The 22,913-nt window shown below is 41.7% G+C and overlaps 1 protein-coding gene across 2 annotated transcripts in view; it reads left to right on the plus strand.

Moving 5' to 3' along the window:
* The window catches only part of ZNF236 (zinc finger protein 236), a 348,597-nt gene that overhangs the window by 193,446 nt on the left and 132,238 nt on the right, over positions 1–22,913 (plus strand). For both annotated transcript variants that reach the window (XM_033934375.1, XM_033934376.1), the window contains exon 13: positions 2,080–2,224. In XM_033934375.1, the coding sequence (XP_033790266.1) occupies positions 2,080–2,224 (145 nt within the window). The remainder of the gene's footprint in view (positions 1–2,079; positions 2,225–22,913) is intronic.

Here is a 22,913-nt window from a genome sequence, read left to right on the forward strand (position 1 = left end):
TATAGCCTGATATGGAGAAAACAGCTATTGTTTGCGATGAGGGAGCTGGACTTAAGGATGAAGATGAAGAAGCATAAAAGGCATAAGCAGAAGTATGTGTGAAGGAAGGTTAATTTTATTGATTGATGGAGGAAAGGATTTTAGGAAGATAATAGGAATAATTGAAGAGGAAGAGAGCACAGATTTTTTCCACTCCCCTTCTCCCCTCCCTATCATCTAACCTTTTTTTCTCTTCCTTTCTCAGCTTCAATTACTTAGATTTCTTCCCTGCCCCAAAGAACCAAATATTTTTATCTAGACACAATAAAGTTGTATTGGCATTTCTTTTAAGTATAAAACAAATTAACATTATGGACTAGATCAATAGATGGGGAAGGGGAGGAGATTTCAGGTCTTCAAGTCTTCAACTTTTCATTTTCTACCCACATCCAACAGACTGCTAAAGCCTGTCGCTTAATCTCTACAACATCACCAAAATTCGCCCCTTCCTCTCTTGAACACACTACCAGGACCCTTGTCCACATCCTTGTAACCTCATGCTTAGACTACAGAAATCTACTTCTAACAGGTCTCACGCCGAACCCCCCCTGCAATCTGTACAAAACTCTGCTTCATGGCTTATGTTCTGCCATTTACCTCACTCCCTCTCCTCAAATAACTTTACTGGCTTCCTATCTGCCTTTGCATATTACAGTCGACTCCACTTAAGTGCATGGCCTTCGGACCAGGTCACCACGTGCACTTAGACAGAGTGTGCACTTAATAGGAATGGGGGGGTTGGGAGGCTGTAGTTAAGCTGGCTCAGTTTAAATATGGTGCGTGGGCTGCTGGAGCCTAAAGTACAGGAAAGCTATTCCCTACAGCTTGAGTGGGAGCAGAGCACTCACCTTCTCAGCTGTTCCAGCACTAGCCATTGTGGCCAATCTGTTCTGCCAACTGACTTTCCTCCTAGTCGGAACGTGATTGCAAAGTAACTTGAAAGAATAGAGGTGGGACCTATGACATCAGTGCACATAAGTGTATTGTGGGCTTATCCGAATTACAAATATCCGGAGTTTACGTCCATTGACTTTAATGTAAAAAAAAAAAAAGGGACCATGGTGGTAGGGTGAGGATATCCGAAGCATGCGCTTAACTGACATGCACTTAGGTGGAGTTGACTACTAACCTACAAGTGTGTTAGTTCTGCAGCCCCTCAGTATCTCTCCTCTTCTTTCTCCTTATACACATTCCTGAGAACTCTACTCCTCAGACAAATTGCTTTTATCTGTACCCTTCTCCTCTACTTCCAATTCCAGACTTCGTTCCTTTCAGCTCGCTGCCCCATATGCATGGAATAAATTGCCTGAGTCTATCTGTCTTGCCCCTTACCTTATTCAAAAGTGGGCTGAAAACCCACCTTTTTGAGACGGCCTTCAACTCGCCTTCAACTCATAACCCTCTGTTCACCACCTTAGCCAGCAGTTTAACCATCCCATCTAACTGTAACCCCTATCCTGGCATCCTGTGTTTAGATTGTAAGCTCACTCGAGCAGGGACTGTCTCCTTTGTGACTCTGTATAGTGCTGAATACGTCTGGTAGTACTCTAGAAATAATTAATAGTAGTACTTGTAAAATTTGACAACCCTATCAATGCTCTTAAATCACCGTTCTCGTATATTGTCCCTACTCCTATTTTGAAGATTAAATTATTTGCTTAACTAAAGTATTGAGTCATGCTGTGAATGTATAAGAATTATTGTGCATGCCCTGAGAGGTTTTTTGAAGATATTCCTAGATTGCTTCATAAAATGTATGTTAGTATCAAGTGGTGTGATATCATTCACTGGCATGACTGATTCATTAACTTCAAAGAGTACCTGTTAGAAATAATCAACTTTGCTTTCTGTAGTAAAACTTTAAAGATGTCAATAGGAACAAGTGTAGGGATGTTTCAAAGTACTTTGTGGGCTGCATAGAGGAAATGGGACCTAAGTTTGCATGATTCTGAAAATATTCATTATCATTAATCCAAAATATTTTCAAGACCAGCAATTGAGCAATGAGCTGATATCTTTTTCTTTTTCATTTTTTTGCAGGTCTTATTCAACCAATCCCTCGAAACAGTCAGTTCTTCCAAAGTTACTTTACCAACAATTTTGCACATGAAGTAGACAGGCCTTACAAGTGCTTTTACTGCCATCGAGCATATAAGAAATCTTGCCATTTAAAACAGCATATCAGGTAAAAAAAAATAAATAAATAAAAGTAATGTGCAATGTTATATTTTCAGAACTGTTTGAAATGGAAGATAATATATTTCTGTATGTAAAAGTTTAAGTACCTCTGGTGAAACTGTGTGTTTCAGTGAATCCCTGAGTGACCAGAAACTTTTTTTTTTTAATATATAAGTTTTTAATGAATTAAATTTTCCAAATACAAAAACATTACAGCAAGTACAGTAATAGAACAGAAAATGTAAAGTCATCACCAGAAACCTCTTAATGTTAGTGTTAAGTAATGTGGACACTTCTTGGCAGTGGAAACAAGGAGGTTTTAGAAGATCAAGGGAACATGCATGGTGCAATGTATAGAAGAAACAACAATTCTTCCCTAGCCCTGAAAAAGGGTGAGGGGAAGAGGCAGCTTGAACCACGCTACTAAAGAAAATTTTTTGTGATAAACGGGAAGCCCTCAGTTTCACAGCTCCCAATGGGGGCCAAAACCCCCTACTGCACCAGCTGTCACATGCATACACCCATAAGGGTGTTATCTGTGAAATATCCCCGGGCTAACCCGTATGTGATCAAACGTGTACCTAGCATCAACTACGGAGAAGCTAAGTACCTCCTAGACTGTCTGCTTGTACCTCACGCCTGTGCCCTTAGATTGATTTTGGTGGCTCATGTTCCCTCGGATGAGAGGCAGAGACAGCTTTAACCACTGTTTATTTGTTATGTTGGTTGATTGTTATATTTTACACCATTAGCACATTAGTTTGTGCACTAGGTACATGTTTGATCACATATGGGTTAGCCTGGGGATGTTTCACAGATAATACCCTTATGGGTGTATGCATGTGACAGCTGGTGCAGTAGGGGGTTTTGGCCCCCTTTGTGAGCTATGCAACTGAGGGCTTCCCATTTATCACAAAAAATTTTCTTTAGTAGCGTGGTTCGAGCTGCCTCTTCCCCTCACCCTTTTTCAGGGCTAGGGAAGAATTGTTTCTTCTCATAGTTTGGGTTTTCTTCCCATTTTTGGGTTTGTTTGTTTTTTTGACACGTTGGTGCAATGTACAGGCATATCTTGGAGGAAGCCTGTTTCAGTGTGCCATAGACTTATGACTGGGGAGAAGACAGTGACTGGGGAAATGACAGTGGGTCAAAAGGTGATGAGTCATATGGGTCACGGGTCAGTGTCCATGACCCACTGACCCACAATAAAATTTATTTGTAGCAGTTCAAAATGAGAGATTACAAGAGAGAAGCAAACCCACCTCAACCTACAATTTCTGCCTCTGATCACTTTGACCCGCTGCAGTGGTGGGGTCACCGTTGAAAGACGTTTGTTATCAAACATCGCTAGATGACTTTATGCAATTCCAGCATCTTCATCTGAATGTGAGAGACACTTCAGTGCATTCAGTGCTCGACAAATAATTGCATCACAACGCAGTAGCATATATCCTGAAACTGTTGTGGCTGTTTTGATTGTGCTTGAGAGGTACAAAAATAAGCTGATCAAGTGATTTTGGAACACTGACTAGCACAGACTGTGACAGTACATGTAATAGTTTTTGTTATTGCAGTCACAGTCACATGACACATGATTCACACGTAATAGTACTGTGACCATTACAATTGCGATGCATGTCTTTCTGCCAATTATGAATGAATGGAATTTATATTAAGCTTCTAAAGTGTATAATGAACCAGCAACATTTTTTGGACAATATAATGTCATTGCAGTTATCCATTAAAATACCAAGGGTTAAGTTTGACAAAGCAGAATGCAGAATTGCAGAGAGCATACAAAATAAACGTATAGTCATATACAGTTATCATTAAAAAAATAAATAATAAAAATTGAACAAGAGGAGAACTTGCATGAGAGAGATTTGTATACCAAGAAGGCAGTGCAAGCAAATCTCTCTCATGCATATTCATTGTGGATATCCTGAAAACCTGGGATGCCTGTAGATCTTGAGAACCGGAATTGAGCAGCCCTGTTCTAGCCCTTGATGGAGATCACCCCATCTTTGTTGGTTGGGCTGAGAACTTTTCAACGGTCCCTTGTATTGTGTTTTGTTTGAACCGGGCTTTTTTTTTTTTTTACCTACATAGAAATAGAAACATAATGGCAGATAAAGGCCAAATGGCCCATCCAGTCTGCCCATCCGCAGTAACCATTACCTCTTTCTCTCTCTAAGAGATGCCACTTGACTATCCCAGGCTATTAGCTATCCCCTCCTTGAAAATTATTGGTATAAGAAGAAACGACATTTTTTCAGTTATGGCACCCACGTTGTGGAACTCATTACCAAATTACATAAGAATAGAAAAAGACTTACAAACATTTAAAAGATTTTTAAAAACTTTTTTATTTCAAGATGCATTTGAACACACGATATAACACAAATAACTTTTATACATTTTATTACAAATATTGGACTTTTTTCCCCTCACCCCATAATGTGTTTTCCTATTTATGTAAATTCTAATAGATAAAAATGATGTAACTTTTCCCTCCTTTCCTACCCAGTCATGTTATTTTTTGACTTTAAATGTATTGTATTAACTGTTTCTTAAAATTTTGACTATGCTTTGTATTGTCTGTAATAAGTCTAATCTGTCAAAATTATATGTGAAACCACTAACTGTGGCTTTTAGAGTGTACATCGCCTAGATATTATGATAGGCGATTCATAAAATGCTAATAAACTTGAAACTTGAAACTTGAAACTTTCTTAAAATCAGACACAGTCTTTGTCTACATCACCTCTACCGGGAGACTGTTCCAAGCATCTACCACCCTTTCTGTAAAAAAGTATTTCTTTAGATTACTCCTGAGCTTATCTCCTCTTAACTTCATCCTATGCCCTCTTATTCCAGAGCTTCCTTTCAAATGTAAGAGACTTGACTCATTTGCATTTACATCACGTAAGTGGTTTTCCAGTGGGCATTTCCACCACTTGGCTAATAGCATTTTTTTTTTTTTTTAAGAGGTTAATTTAAACATCTCTATCATTTCTCCACTCTTCCGCCTTTCCTCCAAAGTATACAGATTGAGATCTTTAAGCCTGTCCCCATATGCCTTATGACGAAGACCACGCACTATTAGTAGCCTTCCTCTGGATCGACTCCATCCTGTGCTGTATTGTATTCGTGTTTGTTACCTCTGTGAAAAAGTTTAAATTGGAAAAAAGAATATGCTGGGATTGATGGACCATTGGTTTGTCTTATCTTGATAGTTCTTATTGTATTGGGTTTAGAGGATGGTATCCCTATATATGACATCCACTCTAATATATTGTCTAGAGCTGTCAAACTCAGAAGATTTAGTTATTTGAAGATATCTTCCATTGGACTCTATAGTTTGATGTGCTATTATCTGTAGTCATTCTTTGATCCTATGGCATCAAAAGTTCAATAAACATTATCTGAGCAATGACCTAAGAAGAGATCCTGGAAATGGCACAGGGATTTGGCCATCTGTTTCCATTTACTTCATGTGAGGAGTTACATGGCATTGAGTTTAGATGTGAGGAGACATGACATTGAGCATCATCTAAAGTTATTTGGACATGAATAGTATTCATCATTGAAACAGGAGTTTGATATTAAGGAGCTAGAAACATAGAAACATAGAAATAGACGGCAGATAAGGGCCATGGCCCATCTAGTCTGCCCACCCCAATGACCCTCCCCTACCTTTCTCTGTGAATAGATCCTACGTGTCTATCCCATTTGGCCTTAAAATCAAGCACGCTGCTGGCCTCAATAACCTGAAGTGGAAGACTATTCCAGCGATCAACCACCCTTTCAGTGAAAAAGAATTTTCTGGTGTCCCCATGCAGTTTCCTGCCCCTGATTTTCCACGGATGCCCCCTTATTGCCGCGGGACCCTTAAAAAAGAAGATATCTTATTCCACCTCGATGCGGCCCGTGAGATACTTGAATGTCTCGATCATGTCACCCCTCTCTCTGTGTTCCTCGAGTGAGTACAGTTGCAACTTATTCAGCCATTCCTCTTACGGGAGATCCTTGAGTCCCGAGACCATCCGGGTGGCCATTCTCTGGACCGACTCCAGTCTCAACACAACCTTACGGTAATGTGGCCTCCAGAATTGCACACAGTATTCCAGGTGGGGCCTCACCATGGATCTATACAATGGCATAATGACCTCAGGCTTACGGCTGACGAGACTCCTGCGTATGCAACCTATGATTTGCCTTGCCTTGGATGAAGCTTGTTCCACTTGATTGGCAATCTTCATGTTCTCACTGACGATCACCCCTAAGTCTCGTTCTGCTTCAGTTCTTGTTAGGATCTCGCCATTAAGGGTGTAAGTCTTGCATGGATTTTGGCTGCCCAGGTGCATGACTTTGCATTTTTGGGCATTGAAGCTGAGTTGCCAGGACCTAGACCAGCGCTCCAGTAGGAGTAGGTCGGGCATCATGTTGTCGGACATTGAATTTATGTCTGTTGTGCTTTTGCCCACTACATTGCTTAGTTTGGCATCATCGGCGAATAATGTTATTTTACCTCGCAGCCCTTCTGCCAAGTCTCTTATAAAGATATTGAATAAGATCGGGCCCAAGACTGAGCCCTGCGGCACTCCACTGATTACCTCTGTCATTTCGGAGGGGGTGCCGTTCACCACTACCCTCTGAAGCCTACCTCCAAGCTAGTTCCCAACCCATTTCGTCAATGTGTCGCCCAATCCTATAGAACTCATCTTGCTCAGCAACCTGCGGTGTGATACGCTATCGAATGCTTTACTGAAGTCCAGGTACACGATGTCCAGGGATTCCCCAACATCCAGCTTCCTCGTCACCCAGTCAAAGAAGCTGATCAGGTTGGATTGGCAGGATCTCCCCTTAGTAAATCCATGTTGATGGGGATCCCGTAGATTCTCCTCGTTCAGGATCGTATCCAATTGGCGTTTGATTAGAGTTTCCATTAGTTTGCACACTATTGATGTGAGACTCACCGGTCTGTAGTTTGCTGTCTCCATCTTGGAGCCTTTCTTGTGGAGTGGAATGACATTAGCCGTCTTCCAGTCCAACGGGACGTTACCCGTACTAAGGGAGAGATTGAAGAGCGTGGATAGCGGTTCTGCCAAGACATCACACAACTCCCTGAGCACCCTGGGGTGTATGTTGTCAGGCCCCATTGCCTTGTTAACCTTAAGCTTTGACAGCTCGCAGTAGACACCGCTGGGTGTAAACTCAAAATTACTAAACGGGTCATCTGCGTCAACCCTTGTCTGTAGCTGAGGGCCGAGTCCTGGCACCTCGCGGGTGAAGACTGAGCAGAAGTATTCATTTAACAGTTGGGCTTTTTCCGAGTCCGCTTCTACATAGTCTCTGTCTGGTTTCCTAAGACGTACTATCCCGCCTGAGTTCTTATTTCTGTCACTGATATACCTGAAGAAGGATTTATCTCCTTTCTGGATGTTGTTCGCTAGAGACTCCTCCATGCGGAATTTGGCCTCCCTAACTGCTGTTTTGACAGCTTTTGACTTGGCCAGATAGACTTCCCTAGAGTCCTGTTTCCCTGATTGTTTGTAAGAGATGAATGCTTTTTTCTTCTCATTGATGAGGTCCGAAATCTCCGCAGAGAACCACTGTGGCTTATTGTTCCTTCGCCGTTTACTTACTGATTTAACATAGCGGTTTGTTGCTTCTTGTATGGTGGCTTTCAAAGTCAATCACATTTCTTCCACGTTATCGGTTTCTGCTTGGATTTGTAGCGCCTGGTGAACGAAGTCTCCCATTTCTTTGAAGTTTGTGTCCTTGAATTTGAGGACCTTGGTCAGTGTGGTAGATTTAGTGAAACCTTTCCTGAGATTGAACCATACCATGTTGTGGTCACTGGAGGCCAATGTGTCGCCCACCGAGACCTCTGTGACACTTTCTCCATTGGTAAGTATCAGGTCCAGTATTGCCTGATCCCTTGTTGGTTCCAACACCAGTTGCTTGAGTCTTGCTCCCTTCATAGAGTTTAATATTGATAGTGTCTTTGTCCTTTCCTAAGCTGCTTCATTGAGAGCTAATCTCAGTATCTCACTTGATTTCATATTTGCACTGATCTAAGGATCCATACCAAATTAATTGCTGGTTACTTGGGTGGACATGCTTTTCTTTACTGCAACTCCTCCAGTGGTGTTCTCAGTAGCCATTGAAAAAGAGTTGGTCAGGAGAATCACTGAAGCTTTCTCTTGGCATCTCGAGCAAATGATTTTTGATGACATTGAGCACATTGACATTCACTGTAGTGCCAGTGCAGCCTGTCCTTGAGAATCTTGCTAGTACACAGAACATTTTGGCATAATACCTCAATGTCATGACTCAACTTCAGTACAATCTGCAGCAAACCATAGTTACACATCTTCCAAGAAGGAAGCCTCTCCAACTATGAGCATCATTTAGTACACCTTTCAGCACTATATAAATAAGTAGTAGTAGTAAAACTAAAACAGTTAATCATAATACCAACTAGGGACTATGATGATGTGGTTTGTGTCTTTCCAGACATTTTTTCCACTTGTAATTTCAAAGTTTGAGGAATTCTGGGATCAACCTTACGGTTTTGAAGGTTCTAACTCTGAATTAAACCAATCTCCAGTCTTCCCATTGGATCACCATGAGTCTTCACAAAATGCTAGTATGATAGTGACACACTATCAAGAATTCAGGGTATATATGTTGCCCTATCTGGATGACTGGCTTGTCAAAAGCACGTTTTAGAGAGATGTTAGAGAATTAGTGAATATAACCATATGGGTATAGAAGTCATTTAGAGCTTGTCTTAAATTATCCCTAATCCTACTTGAAAATCATTGCTTCATAAGAGTTTAATTATGAATGGCTCAGTTGAAAGCCTCCTTCCGTCACAAAAGAGTCACCATTTTGGTATCTTTAGCAGAAGAATTCCAGAAGAGTCTGAGGACATTACTGTAGAACATATTTAAGTTGTTGGACATTTTGGCCTCAACAGTACATGTTAGTCCCCTGATATGAAGGATGTGTTTAATAATTTTTTGAGATGGGAAAGGTTCAACATGATTAGAGAATGGTGACTGTCATCTGTCTTCACAAAAATGGTAATCAAGATGAGATAGGAAATTAGAGACTTGTAAGTCTTACCTTGGTGGTGTGAAAATTAAAGGAAAGAACAGTGTACTGTCTATATTCTGGTAGGTTGCAAGATCCAAGGTAACATGATTTTACCAGAGTCAGATTAAGTTAAGTGAATCTGCTGTTATTGTTCCCTGTAGGAGCCTCATGAATAAACTGATCAGTCTGAGGCTTTGTCTCAGGTGGTAAACTAACTAGAAATTGGTTGACTGGCAAATAACAGAGGGTAGTATTAAATGGAAGTCACTCAGAGGAGAGAAAGTTGGATAGTGAAGTACCTTGGAGATCATTCCTGGTACCAATTCTGTTTAGTATTTTTGTTACAAAGGTATAAGAAAAAACCAAAAAATCTGCCGTATATCAAACAGAAAACTCAAAAAGAATTGGCAAAAATAGGAGGAGAGGAGGACACCTCTGCTCATAAATTAGAGAAAGAGGGAAAAGATGAATGAATAAATAAGAGATAAAAGAAATACTCAATAGAACTATAAATATAAAGTCTATAGAAAAAACTGTAAATGTAAGATCTATAAGAAAGAAACTTTAGAGACTTCATTATCGGGGAACTATAACATAATGTAATGCTCTTGAACAGTATCCCCCGGGCTGACAACTTCATGATGGCTATTGAAGGCCAAATGAATTTGCCCGATACATCTTTGAGGATATGTTGGAAGAGGGAGATGAATGAGTTAATTGTCACATATTTTTTCACTTTTTCATTTATTTAAGTTTTTTCAAGCATACTTCATTACTTAAGAGACAACATGATGTATCGGGCAAATTCATTTGTCCTTCAATAGCCATCACGGAGTTGTCAGTCTGAAATGTAGGAGGGGCCTTTTACAACCTGGGCCAATCAGAGCCTCACACCCCTCCCCGGATACACCGGAAAGGGGCCTAAAGCTCTGATTGGCCCGGACGCCCCATAGGAGAGGCCTTAGATGTTCAGGCCAATCGGAGCCTCAAGCCCCTCCCTGGTGCATCTCAGGATGCACTGGGAAGGGGAAGGCCCATTTTGGAAGAGGTGGGCCAGCTGTCTGGAGGGAATAGGCATCCCTCTGGTCAGCCATCTAAAGGTACAGGGGAAGAGGGGTCAGAGGTGTGGGGGGTTGTGATGCAGCAGGAGAAAATGGGCAACTCTCCTGCTGCAGGGGGGGTCTTGGCAGCGGGAGAGAGTGGGCATCTCTCCCCACTGCAGGGGTCTCTTGGCAGCAAGAGAGTGTGGGCATAGCTCCCGCTGCAGTGGGGTGGGCCGTTGTGTGGCAGAGGGAGAAATTGGACATCTCTCCCACTGTTGTATTTTTGGGTTGGGGGGTTTTGTATTTTTTTCTGCACATGTACCCATCGCTATCACCAGCGATGGGCACATGCAAATTTAGCATGTCTTCGCTACTCTCCGCCAACCTCATTTATGTGAGCGTTTTTTGGAGAAGGATTCGATTTTTAAAATTTGCTGTCAGAACGGATGCTATAGAAGACTGTCACTTTTTAACGTGGTTTTTTGAGAATCTAGACCACAGAAGGAAAGCCCAGTGCAAATGGGAGCCCTGAATTCCATGACCAAAGAGGGAGCCATAGAGCCCAGAAAACATTTCCCCAGCCTGGTGTTTGCGGTATGGCACAGATACCTTACATAAGAACAAAAGAATAGCCTTACTGGGTCAAACCAATGGTCCATCAAGCCCAGTAGCCAAAACACAAGAAGTAGCAATATTCCATGCTACCGATCCAGGGCAAGAAGTGGCTTCCCCCATGTCCTTCTCAATAACTGACTATGGACTTTTCCTCCAGGAAATTGTCCAAACCTTTCTTAAAACCAGCTATGCTATCTTAAACAGGTGGGGAGCTTGGATAGAGGGAAAGAGGCAGAGACATAGAGTGCAGGATTAGACTCGACTGAGGGACACTCAACCAGAGACTGCTGAAGCAATGGAGATTGGTAGCAGTGTCTTAGAGAAGGAGAGCCAATACCTTGAGGCAAGCCCAGCACAACCCATGGAATTGGACATGGAAATGGATACAAATAATAATCAACCAGAAGCAATGGAAGTCTGCTGAAGGAAGGCAAGTGTTTGTATTGAAAGATGGTGCTGGGCTAATGACCTGTGCTTAACTGAGACTTTGAGAAATTAAAGGGACTGGCTCAGGCCAATTTAAAAGGAAAACCCGTGACAGAAGTGTTTTTTTTTCTTCCACTAATTTTGTATGCTTTGTTTTTTGAAGCAAACAGTTAAAGAGTTGTGTGGGGAGAGTCTGTGAAATCAGTGCGGATCTGAGGGTTTATGTTTAAACACTGCTATACAGACTTGTCAACAGCGCTATGAGAGCTGGTGTCTAGCTTAGTATAAAAGGCTATAGTTCACAGTTTGGTTTTTATAGTGGAGAGCCTTGTGGAACACCGCAGTTGGTCTTCCATTGCTGAGATTTCTTGTCATCTTTCCAAACTTCATATGTTCTGTTTTTTAAGAATCGTGTAAACCATTGTAGTACCACACCCTGTACTCCTAGTTCATTTAATCTGAGAAGTAATAGAGTGGTCTACTGCAGTGTTCTTCAACCTTTTTACACCCGTGGACCGGCAGAAATAAAATAATTATTTTGTGGACCGGCAAACTACTAAGACCGAAATAAAAAACACATTTTCGCCCCGTCTCCGCAAGCTCGGTCCCCGCAAACCATCTGATCTCATCTGCACAAGCCTCAGTTATGATTTTATATTGAACGTATTTTATTAAAGTATAAAAAGAAACAATATTCTGTACAATTGTCATTTTATAAATATAAATATTCAGAGCAAGGACCAACAAAACCCCTGTCTCCCCTCCCCTTCACATATATCCCCTCTACTATCAAGAAAACTGAACAAGCCAATTATTACAGAATGCTACACAGAAATATCATAACAGAATACTGCAGTCACACATGATAGGAATAGTGTTAGGCTTTGCAGTCCCCAGTTATGTCTCTAGCAGGATATATATTTCAAATCTGATATATTGTAATGACAAAATAGAAATACAATTATTTTTTTCTACCTTTTGTGGTCTCTGCTTTCATCTTCTTTCCACTCTTCCTTCCAGCGTCTGCCCGTTCCATCCACTGTCTGGCCTCTCCTCCTTCCATATGTATCTGACTTCTTTCGATGCCCCTTTCTCCTTTCCATCCAGCCTGTGCCTCCTCTCTCCTTTTTACATCATTCATTCCAGCTTCACTGCTTTCTTCATTTTTATCTCTCCTACACCAGATCTAGCATATTTATCCCTCTCTCATTTCTCTGCTGACCCCCTTTCCAGCATCAATCTCTCTCTACTTTCTCATTCTTGTCTCTCCCCTTTCCCTCCTCTAATCTCCCTGCCAGCTGTTTCCTTCCTTTTTACCTTCTCCCTTCCCTCCTATCCAACAGTAGCTCTCTTCCCATCCCTTTCCCTCTTCCCCTCCCAGCAGCATCTCTCCTTCTACCTCCCTCCAGGTCCAGTAGTAGCTCTCCCTTTATCCATCAGCTTCCCAGCCTCCAACAGTGGCTTCATCTCCTTCCAGCAGCTCTCAGTACTTGCCTGCAGCAGTGATTTCCTTAGGCAGCCTTGGGTCGTTGCTGCCTCTGAGGAAGGGGAAGTTGCCAAAGTGAATCACTGCCCTGGTAAGTACAAAACTGCTAGGAGAGGAGACAGCCACTGTTGAAGGGTCCCTGCACATTCGCGCCCCCCCCTCCCAAGCCGGCAAAAACAGCTTTGCATCGCAGGCCCTGCCGCCCAAGACGAGCCGGAGGCCCCTATCCGCCGCATCCTGCACGTGGGCAGACTCTCAGCACAGACGCTGCTGATGGCCCCAATCCACACGCTGCCCCCCACCGCGCACGCTGACCATCTCCCTTCTACTTGCCGCTTCCCCGCGGCCCTCTTCGGCGACTCGGCAGGGGCCGCGATCAAGACAGGCTGCTGACGTCGGGACCTTCCCTCTCTGAGTCCCGCCTATTTTGTTTCAACTTCCTGTTTCCGCATAGGCAAGACTCAGAGGGAATGCCCAACGTCAGCAGCCTGTCTTGATTGCCCGAGGCTGGGAGGAACAGAAGATTTCCCCGAACACCACCAGGGCAGGAAATTTAACAGCGTCCATCTCGCCGGCCCTGCGCGGACCGGCAGGAATTTTCAGCGGACCGGCACCGGTCCGCGGACCGGCGGTTGAAGAACTGTGGTCTACTGCATCAGAAGCTGCCGAGATATCAAATTGCCAAGAAGAAAAAAAGGGGGGTTATAAAGGATAATTATACAAAACTACCGGTAATTCAATAAATTCATTTACCTCACATAAGTGTCTAATTACTTTTTCAAAACTTATCTATCATTATTAAAATCCCATATTTATCATATAGAGAGCAATCATTTTATTAACATATTTACCCCATTATATAAATTAAGAGGCTGAAGTATCATAAAAGATGCATGATTCTCAGTAAAGAGACCTCTTATAACTTAGATGTTATTTCAAGTCTTCATCCTGAATGCATGTAATATAATCATTTACTTCAGACCTCCTTCCTACCTCAAAAAAATCTTTATTATTAATTATGTCATTTAATTAGGTTAAAAAATTGTTAAATAATTGATTATCTAAGAGTGCAAGGCCTATCCCTAACTTTATTTAAATTAATTAATAAATATATTGTATGTTGTTAACTTAATTTAATTAAATATTCTAACTTAAAATTAAAATTATGTCATTCAATTTATCATTTATCAATTTGCTAATAAATTTAATGATAAATTCTAACATTCAAATTGATCTACTCAATCTATCAAATATAATTCAGTATGTTAGAGAAGAACAGCAACACTTATCTTGATAGCTTCCTGGCCAAAACCAACGTTGGTGGGTTTATGAACTACCCTCCAAAGTTGTTTCTTGGCAAGGAAGCCATCAAGATAAGTGTTACTGTTCTCAAACATACTGAATTACTCAAATAGGTGAACAGCTTTTGAATACCAGATATAAAGACCCAAAAGAAGGTGGCAAGAGAGGTGTGTGTGGGGGGGGAGGGGGGGAAGGTAACAAGAGTTGAATGAGTCTGTGCATAGAGCTTTTTCTATTGTTTTTTTCTATTGTTTTGAGACATGCAAAAAGGGCACAGGGTTTAATACTCTAATAGGAATTTGTTAAACGAGTATGTTTTCAATCCTTTCCTAAAATGCATGTGTGACAAAGAAGATCTTATAATAGGAAGTAGTTCCCGACTCAGATGAGCTGCTTGATAGGATAGTAGATTTTTCATGCAAGTTTTTTTAGGTTTTCCTTGCAGGGAGGGATAGACGAAAATGGAGCTGGAGCGCAAAAGGCTGGTTTGTGGGGGTGGGGTGGGGGTTAACCCAAATACTTCTGTCATGTAGTTTGGTAGAAGGCCATAAAGAGCCTTGTACATGAAGCAGCCTAGTTTGAATAGTGAACGGTCCTCGATCAAGAGCCAGTGTAGCTGCTTATAGTAAGGTGTGACGAGGTTAGTTTTCCTTAGGCTGAAGATAAGGTGCACAGCTGTGTGCTGAATCGTCCAGAATTTGTTGAAGTGTTTCTTGGGGCATGAGATGTAAATGAGGTTGTAGTAGTCTAGCATGACAATGTTTTTTGGATATTCTCTTCAGCCAGCTTAAGATCTCTTGTGTATTGACTGAGGTGAATTTTGACCAGTAATCTGTCAGCTGGAATCCCTTCATTCTCATTGTATCTGGTCAGGTATAGATCTACACTATCCTCTGGGTTATGTGTGAATGATGTCCTCACGGTTTTGATTTTTTTTCTTGAAGGTAATGTGCTAGCTTGCCTGCATCTGGTTGTTGTGATGCTGGACCTTCTGTTATTTCTTTAGTGGAAATCAGTGAGTTGTAGATGCTAAAGAGACTTTGGGAGGAATTTCTAGATTGGGCGATCAGGTTATAGTATGATTTTTTTTGCTTTGGTTTACTGCTAGTTTGTATTGCTTTATTTTTTTCTTCCAGTTAATGTAGTGTTCTAGTCTTTCTTCTTTTCTCCAGATCCTTTCTGTTCTCCTTACTTTTTTTCTCATGACCTTTAGTTGTTCTGTGAACCATGGGTTATTTTGCTGCTTCAGCTTTCAAGTTTTTATCCCAGGACAAGCAGGCAGCATATTCTCACATAAGGGTGACGTCATCACTTTAAAAGTGCATTGCCACTTTAACAAATTTAGAAAGTGCGCGATAGCCCACACCGCGCATGCTCAAGTGCCTTCCCGCCTGCTGTAGGCAGTTCCATTTTTTCCATGGAGCACTGAAGTTGGGTTCTTCAATGGTCTTCGTTAAAAATCATTTGCCTTCCCACTCTTGCGATTTTTTTCATCATTTTTTAAAATATCTTTTTTCATCTTTTTCTTTTTATTTCTTTTCTAGTTTATCTAAAAAGAATTTGTATATCTTCGCCTTCCACGTAGTTTCTCCTCGGCAGGGCCTTCATTCACACCTCAGCCATTGAATTTAATTTGGCTGAGGCGGTGTTCCTGTCGATGTCATGCCTGCTGGCGGGATTGACAAAATGCGGTTGGTGTTCTCACACTATATCGTTAACAGACCCTCATAGCTGGTGCCTGCAGTGTTTGGATCCCATACACCATGTACAATCTTGTAAACGCTGCTCTTCACTGCAGAAGCATACCATAGAGAATAGTATTCTCCAACAAGAGAAACTCTTTGATGTTAGCATGGAGGGAGATACACCGAAGACACTATCTACGTCGAAGATATCGACACCGCCACAGACACCAGCATCGACACCAGTGTCGCAGCACATCGTGCCCTCGGGTAAGCTGGCTAAGAAGCCATTCCCGTCCCTTTCAGGGATGCAGGTCACAAAGGCATTGAACCAATTCATGCCGACCAAGCATAAGTCCCTGCAGAGGCAGGTTCCATTTTTGAGGGGTGCTTAGTCATCGGAGTCATCCTCTCTGGAATGTGTCACAGCACCTGTGGTACTGGTGACAAAGCCCCATGTATCAGTGCTTACTTTGAAGCAAAAGCTCGATGCTTTGCTTTGAGAGGAGCTCGGGAACCAATTTCAGTTGCTGCTCCCAACACTAACTCCTCCAGTACCGGTCCAGCCTGAGCCTAACACTGCCAAGATCTCCGGCACCATCGATGCTCCATCGGTGCATTCCAAGGACTCGCAACGTCTGTCCAGTCCTGCCACTCCGGCATCGAAGCATTGCTCTTCCAAGCACTGGTCCCCATCTACTCACTGTCATTCGTCATCCTCCAGGAGCTCCATGAAGTCTGGGAAGGTGTCCCGAAAATGAAAACATTCAGAGACTCTGACACTGGACCGGCACCGGTCGAAGCACCGTTCTCCTTCTCTGCTGCAAGACTCTGATATACAGGATGACTTTGATCCCAATCCATCACCTTCTATTACCGATGCTGATGATTCTCCTGCATGGAAATCTCTGAGATATTCTCCAGCTAGAGCTTCTTCTCCCACTGAAAAGCTTTCCTTTAGTCAATTTAATTGACAAATGGGAAAGGATCTTTCTGTGAAATTGGAGGCTGATTCCAAATACAGTGAGGAGTTTCTAGAAACTATGGATTACGATCACCCTCCTAAGGCATTATCAAGCTTCCATTGCAATGGAATTTTGAGAGAGACAAAAATTTGGAATCGCCTCTCGGTACTGGTGGCACCCAAAAAGTTGGATTCTCTATACAAAATAATTTCTCTCCCGGGATTTGATAAACTCAAAAAAATAGGGACACCCAAAACAAATAGCAAAGAACTGTTCAAGCTGGTAAACAGACTTACAGACACTACCCAGATCCTACTAAAGGATAATGAATGTATACCCTTGGCAGAAACCCTTGCCACTTTATTCAACATTAAAATCTTAGACATAAGAGCGACCATACCTTTATTCTCATCCAACTTCGAATTCCAATTCGGACCCCATGAAAAGGAACCCAGAGTGGACATGCTCTGGAACCATTTTGAGCCTCCAAATTGGCACCAATTTCTAATCCTGATCAATAAATATACTAAATCAAACTGCCTACTGGACAAATGTCCTTCCAAGACCTTGAAAGCAGCTACACTAGATTTTAAAAAGGATCTATTTAACTGGATAACAACCACTCTCACTGAAGGAACATTTCACGAGGAAATGGGACACATACTGATCACACCCATCCCTAAAGATCATAAAAACTCAATAACCCTGAAAACCAACTACAGGCCCATAGCAAGCATCCCCTTATTTACCAAGCTACTGGAAGGCTTGGTCAACTTGGAACTAGTGAACTATCTAGACAAATTTAACATACTCAGTGAACACCAATCAGGATTCAGAAAAGGTTTAGCACTGAGACAGTCCTAGCCTCAATCCTTAATCACCTATACGGTCTATTCAGCAAAGGAACAAGTGCTCTGATTTTACAACTAGACTTCAGCAGTGCTTTTGATCTTGTTGATCACGAAATAATGCTACACTGCCTAGATGCAATAGGACTTACGGGAAGAGTAAGGAACTGGTTACAGGGTTTCCTAACAAAGAGATCATACCAAGTGGTTAGTGCGGGACATACTCTAACTCCTGGAAAAAAAACCCTTGGGGGTACCCCAGGGTTCACCACTATCACCTACACTATTCAACATCTACATATCATCCTTAGGACACTTATTGCAAAAGCTAAACTTAAACTACTACATATATGCAGATGACATTTCCGTTTTAATCCCAGTGAACAGCATAACAAACGAAACCTCAGAATACATTTCTCATATTATGACCGAAATAGAACATTGGACAATCAACTTCAAACTGAATCTAAATACAGAAAAAACAAAAGTCTTCCTTGCAAGCCCAACGGACAAAATCACTAAAACAACGCTACATCTAAAAGATCATGACTACCCGATTACTAAAATAATAAAAATATTAGGAGTCACATTAGACACTCACTTGACAATGATTGAATACACGAATGCAGTGGTAAAAAAGTGCTTTCTGACATTATGGAAATTAAAGACCATCAAAAAATACTTTGACCCATTATCATTTAGATTACTAGTGCAATCACTAGTGCTTTCTACACTGGACTACTGCAATATCGTTTATATGGGTATACCCAAAAAAGCAGTGAGGAAACTAAAAATCATTTAGAACACAGCGGTCCGCTTGATATTTGGATTGAAAAAAAGCGACCATGTTAGCCCCTACTAGAGACGGCTGCACTGGCTGCCAGTGGAAGCACGAATAATATTCAAGTTCTCTTGCATATGTTTCAAGCTAGTTTGGGGACTAGCTCCTACCTACCTGCTACCTCACTTCATACTATATAGCCCTATAAGACCAACCAGAAACTGCAATCTATTTGCATACCCAAGCATTACCGGCTATAAATACAAAACCTTTCTGGATAGGACTTTTATGTACCAAGCAAACAAACAGCAAACTTGGCTAGACAACTACAGTAATGGAGCTAGACTGACCTATGACACTTTTAGAAAAGTCATAAAAACTGCCTTATTTGACAGATTTATCACCTAAACAGTAAATACACCAACACTAAATCCAATTCTATTATTTCTAATATATCCACTCCTGCATATAAGTCTGTAATTCTTAATAAACTATATATTGTAATTTGCTGCATTTTAAGATACTGCATACTGTAATTCACTGACTATCTGCATATTGTAACTCGCTGATTGTCCAGCTCTCTTCAATGTGAACCGCCTAGAAGTCACATGATTATAGCGGTATAGAAGAATAAAGTTATTATTATTATAACCTCATCTATTCGACGGTCGCTTTAGTGGTGGATTATTTCATCCAGTCTTTCCGGAGGTATTCTTTTTCACATGCCTCCTCATCAAAAAGTGTTAACCATGGATGCACCAGCTTATGCTTGGGGGCACATCTGGATGGGCTTCAGACTCAAGATCATTGGTCCACCAGAAAGCAGAAGTTCCATATCAATCTTTTTATGCTCTCAAAGCTTTCCAGTATCTCATATATAATCAAGTCCTCTTGCTTCGCACGGACAATCAAGTAGTGATGTACTATATAAACAAGCAAGGAGGTATGGGATCTCTCCTTCTTTGCAAGGAATCTCAAAAGATTTGGCTTTGGGCAATTGCTCAGAACATCTACCTCAGAGCAGTCTACATTCAGGGGGACAGAATTACTTAGCAGACAAGCTCAGCAAAATTCTTCAGCCTCATGAATTGACGTTCAAATCTGCAACTCTCCATCCCATTTTTGCTCACTGGGGCACTCCTCAAATGGACTTGTTTGCATCTCTCCATAACAACAATTTTCCCCAGTTCTGCTCCAGCCTTTACTCACCTCAACGTCTGGAGGCGGATGCATTTCTGCTGGATTGGACACACAAGTTACTCTACGCATTTCCACTTACTCCTCTCATTCTAAAGACTCTTGTCAAAGTCAATCAGGAGGCCGCCTCCGTGATTCTCATAGCTCCTCGGTGGCCCAGGCAGCCTTGGTTCTCCCTTCTACTTCAGCTCAGTGCCAAGGAGCCACTGCCTCTGCTGATATTTCCATCTCTTCTTACACAGAGTCAAGGTTCACTTCTACATCCCAACCTTCTGTTGTTACACCTGACAGCTTGATATCTCTCGGGCTGAATCCAGCTGATCTTCACCTTTCTCAGCCTGTTCGTCATATTCTAGAAGCCTCTAGGAAATCAGCCACTCAGCAATACTATCAGCAAAAGTGGACTTGTTTTTCTTCTTGGTGTCTTCATCATCACTATCATCCAAAATCCATCTCAGTTTCACTAGTCTTGGATTACCTTCTTCATTTGTCTGATTCAGGACTCAAGTCTACATCCATTAGAGTCCATCTCAGTGCTATCACGTCTTTTCATCAACCAGTCGAGAGTAAACCTCTCACTGCTCATCCTGTTGTCTCCAGATTCATGAAAGGGCTTTTCAATGTTAAACCACCCCCCACACCACCTCCAGTAGTCTGGGATCTCAATGCGGTGGTTACCAAATTGTTGAAGCCTCCATTTGAACCTATGTCTATGGCTCATCTCAAGTACCTTACCTGGAAAGTTGTTTTTCTCATTTCACGAGTAAGTGAACTTCAAGCTTTAGTGGCAGATCCACCTTTCACTGTGTTCCATCATGACAAAGTAGTTCTTCACACACATCCAAGGTTTCTGCCGAAAGTTGTCACTGAATTTCATCTCAATCAGTCGATTGTGCTTCCAGTATTGTTTCCTAAGCCTCATTCTCACTCAGGAGAAACAGCTTTTCATGCTCTGGACTGCAAGTGAGCTTTGGCCTATTATCTCAGCAGGACAAAGGCTCACAGAACATCTCAACTTTTTGTCTCCTTCGATCCTAACAAGTTGGGGCATCCTGTTTCCAAGAGAACGATTTTTAATTGATTGGCTTCCTGAATATCGTTCTGTTATGCTCAGGCTGGGCTGGCACTGGGGAGTCATGTCACAGCCCATAAGGTTCGAGCTATGGCAGCTTCAGTAGCTTTCCTTAGATCTACCCCTATTGACGAAATCTGCAAAGCTGCTTCTTGGTCCTCGGTTCATACTTTCACCTCACATTACTGTCTGGAATCTTTTTCTAGATGGGATGAGCACTTCGGCCAGTCAGTATTAGAAAATTTATTTTCTTAAAGGCCAACACTCCCACCATCCCATTCTGGTTAGCTTGGAAGTCACCCATATGTGAGAATATGCTGCCTGCCTGTCTGGGATAAAGCACAGTTACTTACCATAACAGGTGTTATCCAGGGACAGCAGGCAGATATTCTTACATCCCACCTACCTCCCCTAGGTTGGCTTCTTAGCTGGCTTATTGAACAGAGGAGCTACGCGCCTACATCGGGCGGGAAGGTGCATGCGCGGTGTGGGCTATCACAAACTTTCTAAATTTGTTAAAGTGGCAATGAACTTTTAAAGTGTCTATACTGGGACTCTGTGGATGAAGTCACCCATATGTGAGAATATCTGCCTGCTGTCCCTGAATAACACCTGTTACGGTAAGTAACTGCTTTATTGGTGCAATTCTAACTAGAACTTTATTTGCTAGATTTTGCCAAGTTGCAATGCCTTTATCTTTATCTATGTCTTCATTCATTGGCTCTAGTTTTTCAGTAATTTCCATCCAGAATTCCTCTGTGGGGATTTTCCCACATTTTTTCAATGGAACCTTGGTTTACGAGCATAATTTGTTCCAGAAGCATTCTCGTAAACCAAATTACTCGTATATCAAAGCGAGTTTCCCCATAGGAAGTAAGGGAAACTCGCTTGATATGTTCTCATCCACCCTCACCCCCCGAGGCCAGCGGCGCCACTCGGTTTGGGAGACAAGATTTGCGAGAATGTTTTGCTCGTCTTGCAAAACACTCACAAACCGCGTTACTCGCAAACCGAGGTTTGACTGTATTTTGTTTCTTTTATTGTCTATACCGTTGTTCTGGGTATTTTTAGGTAAAAGTTCAGGATATAATTATCTGACCATATAACTGGCTCCCATTCTATGTGATCAATCAGCTTGTGATTTGGTCTATTTGTTGAGTGTGAGAAGAAATCTAGATTGTGTCCGCCTTTGTGAGCAGGGACCTGTGGGGAAATGGTGAATTCTAATTGTTCCATCAAGCTTTGGAAGATGTGTACCTTTGGATTCTCTTATATTTCTAAATTTAGGTTTAGGTCTATGACTACTAGATTAGGGTTGTTGGTGGCATAGTGAGAGATCAGGTTAGTGATTTTATCCTCTACCACCTTCCAGGTACATTGAAGTCTAAAAAGATGGACATCTATATTAAAACCGGCATTTGTCATGTCCATGTTACAGGAAGAAAGTCAGTCATAGTAAGTACTTTTCTGTCCCTGGAGTACTCGCATATAAAAAAACACTTGCAGTGAGACTTGAATCAGCAACCTCTGGTCTAGCTTTCAACTGGCTGCTTTAACCATTATGCTATTCTTCCAAATGGATGTTTGTATGGCCATTTAATAATATAGATATAGCAACATGATGTCAGATAAAAGCCAAATGGCTCATCCAGTATGCCCATCCACAGCATCCATTATGTATTCCTTTTTCCAAGAGATCCCACTTGCCTGTCCCATGCTTTCTTGAATTCAGACACAGTTTTTGTCTCCACCACCTCTATCGGGAGACTATTCCACGCATCTACCACCCTTTCTGTGAAATGGATCTAACTTACCACACAGTCATCCAGGCACCTCATTTTGCCCTGTTTATAAGTTGGACATTTCCAGCGATGAATGTCAATCTCTCATGAGATGGATGTATTGACTGGGTCGTCCACATTCCGAGTTGGACATCCTTTCTGAAATGCTGCATTTAATCTTCTATATGTTTGTATAAAATATCATAAAAATAGGCACCTTCCAACTCATTTTACCTAGGCGTCCTGTTATAAAAAACTCTTTTATGCCACTGAAATTCAAAAACATTTACTATTCATGGTATGGATAAATTTAATAATTCAAGAAATGGTGATACTGATATTCAGTGTCCCAGAGACAAGTTAAAGATATTTACCGGATTTACCTGATAAAGAG

The sequence above is a fragment of the Geotrypetes seraphini genome, chromosome 2 (assembly GCF_902459505.1).
Source record: "Geotrypetes seraphini chromosome 2, aGeoSer1.1, whole genome shotgun sequence".
In the NCBI taxonomy this organism is placed as follows: domain Eukaryota; kingdom Metazoa; phylum Chordata; class Amphibia; order Gymnophiona; family Dermophiidae; genus Geotrypetes; species Geotrypetes seraphini.